The 9728-nt window shown below is 42.1% G+C and overlaps 1 protein-coding gene across 3 annotated transcripts in view; it reads left to right on the top strand.

The window, feature by feature from the left end:
* Positions 1 to 8983, top strand: part of tmem106bb (transmembrane protein 106Bb) — a 13769-nt gene extending 4786 nt beyond the window's left edge. The window contains exons 5-8 of one of the 3 annotated variants that reach the window (XM_080787987.1): positions 1050 to 1190; positions 3251 to 3300; positions 4784 to 4837; positions 7754 to 8983. In XM_080787987.1, coding sequence (XP_080644113.1) covers positions 1050 to 1190; positions 3251 to 3300; positions 4784 to 4837; positions 7754 to 7871 — 363 coding nt within the window. In that variant the 3' untranslated portion in view covers positions 7872 to 8983. Of the gene's footprint in view, positions 1 to 1049; positions 1191 to 3250; positions 3301 to 4709; positions 4738 to 4783; positions 4838 to 7753 lie in introns of those variants that run through there. The other 2 variants (XM_080787986.1, XM_080787988.1) reach the window with 2 other exon arrangements.
* The last annotated feature ends 745 nt before the right edge of the window (positions 8984 to 9728 follow it).

Below are 9728 nucleotides of genomic sequence, written 5' to 3'. Positions count from 1 at the left end.
TTATGGGTCCATCTGGTTTTACTCTCAGAGTTATGGGGGTCCTTGAAATTAAAAAGTTTAAGAACCTGTATGCAATGGCTTATCTCTTGTAAAAAGAGAGACCAGCCTATTCTCCAAACCATTATCTTATGCTTTGCTAGGTTGTACAAAATAATATTGGGTTAATTTAATTTGCAGGACTCGCCTCGCGCACAGCTGCCTTGTCTGTGTTGTTGACATGACATGGGCTTGCTGGACAGAACTTTTATTTGTGACAGACACATAGTTCCTTTGCAGACAATACAATCTGCTTCTCATTTGTCAGTCACAAAGCTAAATAAACAGTAGCCTACTTTTTCTGCATGTCAATGATGATGAGATAGTTCTTTGGCATGTCAAGCTTTCCTCACGGAGAGCACAACAGTCTATCTGCAGCCAGCAGAGCAGCCAGCGAGCCTTTCTCTGCTCTGCTCTGCGGTCGGGACCAGTGCTGTCAGACTCAGCGCACAGCGCATGCAGAGTTATGAATAATACACATTCCGGGGTTCGGGCTGAAAGTCCACCTCTCACAGTGTTTTTCCACTACGAACCATTGAACGTGCATTGTAATACACATTGGTCTGAATGGTCTGTGAGCGTAGCGATACATATACAGGTGATACGTGTAAAACCCCAGACATATGAAGGAATTTATAAACCCCCCCCCGGACTGCCCGGACAGCCCCCCAAAAGAGGACTTGTCCGGGCAAAAGAGGACGTATGGTAAGCCTACGATATGTTAGCCCATTAGCACAGATTCCCAGATTCCAGTTCTGCCGTTCTGTAGAACTTTTTGAATTCTGCCGCCATCGTCTGTTTACATCGCGCTAGCATTCCAGAGCTAACCAGATGTAGCTTAAGGACCGCGGCCGACCGTAACCAATAATACATGACATCACAGAGACACTCGTCCACGGCAATCAATGTGTTGAGTTGTTTCCGCAATCTGCATGTTGATGTGCTCATTATGCTGTAACTATCCTGTGTGTGTGTGTGTGTGTGTGTGTGTGTGTGTGTGTGTGTGTGTGTAGAACACTCTGAACATCACCAACAACAACTACTACAGCGTAGAGGTGGCTAACATCACGGCGCAGGTTCAGTTCGCTAAGACGGTGATCGGAAAGTCTCGCATCGCAAACTTCACCGCCATCAGTCCTCTGGACATGAAGCAGGTACGACCTATGACCTATGACCTTATGGGTTAGGGTCCATGAGGTCACACACACACACACACACACACACACACACACAAGGAGCCCCAGTACTTTCCCGCCGAAACGGGTGGATAGAAGTGAAACGGGTAGAATTGAGGAACCTTCCTGAAGACGTCAGACTACGTGAAAGAAAGTTAATGCATGAATAACTCTGATGTAAAGTGACATATCTTACTCATGATCAGCGCTTCCGTTGCTCCAGACTGTACGACGGAAGCATTTATATTTTACTCATGATCAGAGCTTCCGTTGCTCCAGACTGTACGACGGAAGCATTTATATTTTACTCATAATCAGAGATTCCGTTGCTCCAGACTGTACGACAGGAAGCATTTATATTTTACTCATAATCAGAGCTTCCGTTGCTCCAGACTGTACGACAGGAAGCATTTATATTTTACTCATGATCAGAGCTTCCGTTGCTCCAGACTGTATGATGGAAGCATTTATATTTTACTCATGATAAGAGCTTCTGTTGCTCCAGACTGTATGACGGAAGCATTTATATTTTACTCATGATCAGAGCTTCCGTTGCTCCAGACTGTATGACGGAAGCATTTATATTTTACTCATGATCAGAGCTTCCGTTGCTCCAGACTGTACGACGGAAGCATTTATATTTTACTCATAATCAGAGCTTCCGTTGCTCCAGACTGTACGACAGGAAGCATTTATATTTTACTCATAATCAGAGCTTCCGTTGCTCCAGACTGTACGACAGGAAGCATTTATATTTTACTCATGATCAGAGCTTCTGTTGCTCCAGACTGTACGACCGGAAGCATTTATATTTTACTCATGATCAGAGCTTCCGTTGCTCCAGACTGTACGACGGAAGCATTTATATTTTACTCATGATCAGAGCTTCCGTTGCTCCAGACTGTACGACGGAAGCATTTATATTTTACTCATAATCAGAGATTCCGTTGCTCCAGACTGTACGACAGGAAGCATTTATATTTTACTCATAATCAGAGCTTCCGTTGCTCCAGACTGTACGACAGGAAGCATTTATATTTTACTCATGATCAGAGCTTCCGTTGCTCCAGACTGTATGATGGAAGCATTTATATTTTACTCATGATAAGAGCTTCTGTTGCTCCAGACTGTATGACGGAAGCATTTATATTTTACTCATGATCAGAGCTTCCGTTGCTCCAGACTGTATGACGGAAGCATTTATATTTTACTCATGATCAGAGCTTCCGTTGCTCCAGACTGTACGACGGAAGCATTTATATTTTACTCATAATCAGAGCTTCCGTTGCTCCAGACTGTACGACAGGAAGCATTTATATTTTACTCATAATCAGAGCTTCCGTTGCTCCAGACTGTACGACAGGAAGCATTTATATTTTACTCATGATCAGAGCTTCTGTTGCTCCAGACTGTACGACCGGAAGCATTTATATTTTACTCATGATCAGAGCTTCCGTTGCTCCAGACTGTACGACGGAAGCATTTATATTTTACTCATGATCAGAGCTTCCGTTGCTCCAGACTGTACGACGGAAGCATTTATATTTTACTCATGATCAGAGCTTCCGTTGCTCCAGACTGTACGACGGAAGCATTTATATTTTACTCATGATCAGAGCTTCTGTTGCTCCAGACTGTACGACGGAAGCATTTATATTTTACTCATGATCAGAGCTTCCGTTGCTCCAGACTGTATGACAGAAGCATTTATATTTTACTCATGATCAGAGCTTCTGTTGCTCCAGACTGTACGACAGGAAGCATTTATATTTTACTCATGATCAGAGCTTCCGTTGCTCCAGACTGTACGACGGAAGCATTTATATTTTACTCATGATCAGAGCTTCCGTTGCTCCAGACTGTACGATGGAAGCATTTATATTTTACTCATGATCAGAGCTTCTGTTGCTCCAGACTGTATGACGGAAGCATTTATATTTGACTCATGATCAGAGCTTCCGTTGCTCCAGACTGCATGTCAGACTAGTTCCAGCCCTAATAAGGTTCTTCACTGACTGTGTTGTTGTTTTGATTGACAGGTTGATTACACTGTTCCAACGGTCATAGCAGACGAGATGAGCTACATGTAGTAAGTACTGTACTTTACATTAATACTGTGTGTACATTATGTGAAGTACTGCTCTTCTGTTTTTACTAAAACTACAACTTGACGTCACTGAGCCGCGGTGGTAAGAGACTCACCGCTCACCCAAACACATCTCTCTGTTTTTACTAAAACTACAACATGACGTCACTGAGCCGCGGTGGTAAGAGACTCACCGCTCACCCAAACACATCTCTCTGTTTTTACTAAAACTACAACATGACGTCACTGAGCCGCGGTGGTAAGAGACTCACCGCTCACCCAAACACATCTCTCTGTTTTTTACTAAAACTACAACATGACGTCACTGAGCCGCGGTGGTAAGAGACTCACCCAATCACATCTCTCTGTTTTTACTAAAACTACAACATTTTCAGTCAGAGATAGTTATACATCCATATAGGAGACGCTAGCTTTATGCTGTTGAATGTTTTTGCCTATATTATAGGATGTTAATCGTCACATATAACCTTATATAATAATAATAATAATAATAATAAAACTTTATTTGTATAGCACCTTTCATGACATGAAATGCAGCTCAAAGTGCTTCACAGAGCAATGGAGAATAAAAGAAAAGCAAGGCAACGACATTAAAAAACAAGCAGTAATGCAATACAGTGAGGACATGAATAACAAAAAAATAAAAGATCAATTAAAAGCAATGTTGTAGAAGTGGGTCTTGAGCTGTGCTTTAAAAATGTCTACAGAGGCTGCCTGTCGAAGGTACAGTGGGAGCTTGTTCCACGCCGTCGGCCCGTAGAAGCAAAAAGCTGCTTCCCCGTATTTTTTAGTTGCCATTTTTTTAGGCAAAGCGAGCAGGCCAGCAGTGGAAGACCTTAGGGGGCGGTTTGTCTCAGTGGAAGACCTTAGGGGGCGGTTTGGGACATATTTAGTCATATAGGATGTTAATGGTCACACATAAACCTTATGTTAATAGTATGGTCACATAAACAGTAACACGTATAATAAGGTCGTTCAATACCGACAGCCGGTCAGCAAGTGGATTCACGAGTTTATGAATATAGACAATATTTTAGGCCATTAAAAAAAAAATATATATATATATATATATATATATATATATATATATATATATATACCAAATTACCAAATTACTCACAACCCTGGCTTTGAAGAGAACAGCGATGTTCTGTCCTCCTAATTCCTTCAGTATGAATATAAAGGCTTCTATAGAGATGTGTTCAGGTAGAGTGAGGTAGTATTGAATATAAAGGCTTCTATAGAGATGTGTTCAGGTAGAGTGAGGTAGTATTGAATATAAAGGCTTCTATAGAGATGTGTTCAGGTAGAGTGAGGTAGTATTGAATATAAAGGCTTCTATAGAAGCAATCCGAATGAGTGTTTATGTTTATGAAAATGTTGTTTTCCAGTGACTACTGCACCCTGCAGTAACCTGACTCTGCCAGATGGGGGCGGTATTGAGTAACTCTGTGTTGTTTTCCAGTGACTACTGCACCCTGCAGACCATCAAGGTTCACAACATCGTTGTCATGATGCAGTAAGTTATTTGACCTTAGCAATTAGCACTGAGTTAAAGGTAGAGTAAGTGATTTCACTCAAAAAACCTTAGGTTTCGTTTTTGGCTGTGGGACCTAAGCCTTCGTCCAATCATGATAGAGAGTCAAAAACGAAACCTAAGGTTTTTTGACCCCCAGGGGTTAACTGGGGACAGGGAGGAACTCCTTATATGGTCAGCACATTCTATAGTAGAGAGGATTATCACAACAAAACAAAAAAATAAGTGATATTTGAATTAAGTGAAATCACTTACTCTACCTTTAACATTTCATAATCACACCGATGTCGTCACACACACACACACACACACACACACACACACACACACACACTAGGCATGTGAATCTCGTCTCATCTCACGATTCGATACGCATCTCGATGCACTGCCAGCGATACGATACATTAGAGATACATGGAATCCCCTGGCGATACGATGCGATACGATTCTCCCTCTTCCCGATGCGATGCGATGCGATAACCATTTAGTTCAAATCAATGCGATACGATGCGATTCACCCCTCTACCGATACGATTTGATGGCGATTCATCACAATAGAAAGGATTTATATTAAAGCTCTATTAATTTCCCAAAACATGTAAAAATGCATTACATTTAAATTCAAAGCAATTTATTGTTTTACTGTAGGTTAGTATTATAGCTCTGCATCTCAAACAACCCAACTTATAGAATTCTGTAAGTAAACAAAGGGTCTGCTCTCTGCTGGTTATTGTGGAATTGTTAGATTACTAATAATCATAGGCTATAGTATAATTATTATATCTCAAAGGTCAATTTGAGGTTTTGAGTATAGAGGTTTCAAGAGATTAAAATGTAATAGCCTATCGTTCATCAATTAATGTTACCAACATATAAATAGAAAAGAAACAAATAAACAAAACAAAAATTACAGGTCACACTTGTAGTGCTGTCAAACAAGTCTATGTCTAGTTTAATCGGCAACAGTTTTATAATATAATTGCCTATATGGGGGTCCCTACTTGATCTCTCACTCTCAGCTAAGTGGTCCTTGGCTTGACCTGAAAAACATTGAAGACCCTGGCCTGCATGTATTATTAACGTTATAAATACATAGCAGATGTACAAGCTCACAACGCGTCTCATCCACGCCCCGCTGTGAGCTTGTGGATCTGCAATTTTAGGCGTGCGACACCGTCTTGCTGCAGAATATAAATAAGGCTTCTATCCCAGAGAACAGCAGGGGAAAGCTGGACAGTGGAAAGTTGCTGTGGCGTTGTTGTTGTTGTACACGTGTGTGCAGACTGCAGAAGCTTTCTTTAATTACAAATTGATAATGATCGCGACGCATATTTGCGTCAGATAATCAGCAAGCACAGCTGTGGAGTGTGGCTCATTACCAGCAGTCCAGCACGCAGCGCTACAGTGAAAAGTCAACTGATCGACGGACAAAGCTACTCGGACAGCTATTTTATAAAGCTAAAGAGTAAAGGTGGTGCTTCTTGTTTAATGCGTGGGGCTCACTTCTGTTAGTCGCGGGTGCTATTATAGTCTGAGTCTGTCTGTTCTCAACGTGTCTCCTCTGCGGGAAGCACCCTCTGCACCGTCGTACGGTAGCTTCTGTTCACTGACTGTGGGCGCGTTCGGAAATACCACACCGGAGCACACTCTCCTATTAGTTTGCATTGCACAGTGGGCTCAGTGCGCTATTTCCGAACGCGCCCTGTGTCTGCGCTGCGACTCGCGAGAGACCTTTTTTTTCCTTCCTTTCTGATGGTACGTTGAATGCGCCTCGGAAACACAGGATAGGGTGAAATTTACCATGAAAAAACGGTGCAACCACGGATTTTACCGATACAAGCACTCCGCGAACGATCGATCGAGATTTCACCCGTCAATTCTACCGACACACAGTGAATGAACCGATTCACTCGCATCGCGCACGTCATAATCGATGTATCGATACGTATCGATTATTTTCCACATGCCTAACACACACACACGGTGACCGTTACCACGGAGTCCATTATGTTGTTTCTATGTTAATATGTATATATGTTTCTATGTTAATATGTATATATGTTTCTATGTTAATATGTTAACCCATTCTGAACGGGAACCCATGTTGGTGTTGGCATCATGTTATGGGATGAGATGAGATGAGATTCAATCTATTGTCAATGTACAGTACAAGTACAGCACAGCGAAAAGTCTTTTCGCATCTCACCAATGGTGCAAACATGTCAGTAAGGAGGATACATTATTTACAGTAGTAACAGTATTAACAGTAGCATGAGCTGAGCCGTAGTCATTTAAATAAGTAAATAAATAAATAATGATATGAGAGGAAGAAGAAAAACAGATCTGTCCATATTGCACGTGGCCCAGTGCACAGTGTGCTAAACTAAGGTCCAGAGACCATGTTCCACAACTTAGTCCAGTGGCCATAATATCACACGAGTCCACATAGTGTTCATAGACTAGGATGTGTCCAGAGTCTCGGATACGACGGGGATGGCGGATGCGTTGGGGGGAGGGGGGGCTGAGGAGTTAAGGTAGATGACAGTGGAGGGGAAGAAGCTGTTCCTAAAGGCTCCTAAAACGTCTCCCAGAGGGGAGGAGGGCAAACAGACTGTGGTTGGGGTGAGAGGTGGTCCTTTATGATTTCATGAGCCTTCCTCAGGCTTTGGCTATTGGAGAATAGCAGATCTACAAGCTCATAGCGCGCCACCGAGTGGCACGCTACGAGCTTGAAGGTCTGCTATTTTTGAAAAATCGAAGAACGACTGACATTTTTAGAATCTGATCTCGGGTCAGAATGGGTTAATCAGAACCATTGTGTGTCCAGTGGAAACCCCGTATGAATCTGATCTCAGGTCAGAATGGGTTAATATGTTTCTATGTGTTTATTGTGTACAGGGTGACCGTTACCACGGCGTACTTCGGCCACGCAGAGCAGGTCTCCCAGGAGATGTACCAGTATGTGGACTGTGGAGGGAACACCACCCTGGGGCTGGGGGGGACGAGCAGCATCTAACAACACCACCCTGGGGCTGGGGGGGACGAGCAGCATCTAACAACACCACCCTGGGGCTGGGGGGGACGAGCAGCATCTAATAACACCACCCTGGGGCTGGGGGGGACGAGCAGCATCTAACAACACCACCCTGGGGCTGGGGGGGACGAGCAGGCCTTCTGACATCTTTCTAGGAAACATCTGGTCGGCTCTGAGGACTGACTGTAGTTCTTTAGGGCCTTGAGGTGGTTCCAGGGGCCCCCAGAGAATTGGTAACCAAATGGACCCTTAAATATATAGATGTAACTCTTGAGTTCAGGAGATACTGCATTATACTTCATTGATTCACCAGAATTCTACACAATTAGAGAATGTAGAATGATTGTTATTTTGATCAACGTTTGTCTATTATCTCTGCTCATGGTACCAACATCACGTTATCTATGTTCATGGTACCAACATCAATACAGCATGGAATTATGGACGAAATCTGATCCAACGGCAACAAAATATTCTTTAGTTTTGGGTCTGAGAGGCTAAATGTCATCAGATGGTGGTTCCGTGGCTCAGATGGGTCTGAGAGGCTAAATGTCATCAGATGGTGGTTCCGTGGCTCAGATGGGTCTGAGAGGCTAAATGTCATCAGATGGTGGTTCCGTGGCTCAGATGGGTCTGAGAGGCTAAATGTCATCAGATGGTGGTTCCGTGGCTCAGATGGGTCTGAGAGGCTAAATGTCATCAGATGGTGGTTCCGTGGCTCAGATGGGTCTGAGAGGCTAAATGTCATCAGATGGTGGTTCCGTGGCTCAGATGGGTCTGAGAGGCTAAATGTCATCAGATGCTCAGATGCTGAATCAATAATTAAATGGACCTCAATATGAAACCCACTAATGCTTTTAGTTAGTCGTTGGTTTTGGGTGTAAACCTTAGAGTATATATATCAATATATACTCTTTATATTATTATTATTATTATACTCTGAGGTGGAAACCTGTATTTTTACAAAACTCTCACTTTTCAGGATTCAAATTAAAGAACATCAGAAGAACTAATAGTACATTTTTTTCCCGTTTTTTGCTACGTTTGTGCGACGCTGCTTTAGGACAACGTAGGACGGTTTTTAACCCATTCTGACCTGAGATCAGATTCATACGAGCTTTTCACTGATCACACACTGGTCTGATTAACCCATTCTGACCTGAGATCAGATTCATACGAGGTTTACACTGAACACACACTGGTCTGATTAACCCATTCTGACCTGAGATCATTCTAAAAATGTCAGTCGTTCTTCGATTTTTCAAAAATAGCAGACCTACAAGCTCGTAGCGCGCCACTCGGTGGCGCGCTATGAGCTTGTAGATCTGCTATTTTTGTAGATAGCTAAAGCACAACATGATGCTAACACCAAAATGGGTTCCCGTTCAGAATGGGTTAAAGAATAAGGTTTATGTTTTTGAAATATTGCATATTTCCGTCGCTAGTGAACCGTTTTCCTTCAATGCACTTTAATGCCTGATTCTGAAAAGCGCATTTCATTTCATTCGACGAAATCCAGTGTATCTCGGAAATGAGAAATGTTCATTGTTATCATTTTTTGTGGTTTTAGGTCAAATTCTAAATAACGTCTTCATTATTAAAAGACAAGGATATTTGAGACATTGTCTGAAGATGAGATTATAATTTAATGTTGTTCATATTCTGGAACTTTACACTCCAAGTATAATTTAATTTAACTTTACAATCCAAGTATAATTTAACTTTTAATTAACATTAATTTATCTTTAGTTTAAACTCAATGTTAAACCTATCGCAAAATAACAGATCTTTAAACTCAATGTTAATCCCATCTCAAAATAACAGATCTTTAAACTCAAT

The sequence above is a fragment of the Protomyctophum bolini genome (genome assembly GCF_963924005.1).
Source record: "Protomyctophum bolini genome assembly, chromosome: 17".
NCBI lineage: Eukaryota > Metazoa > Chordata > Actinopteri > Myctophiformes > Myctophidae > Protomyctophum > Protomyctophum bolini.
Note: the sequence above shows the minus strand (reverse complement) of the source record. Positions and strands in the feature narration are given on the sequence as shown.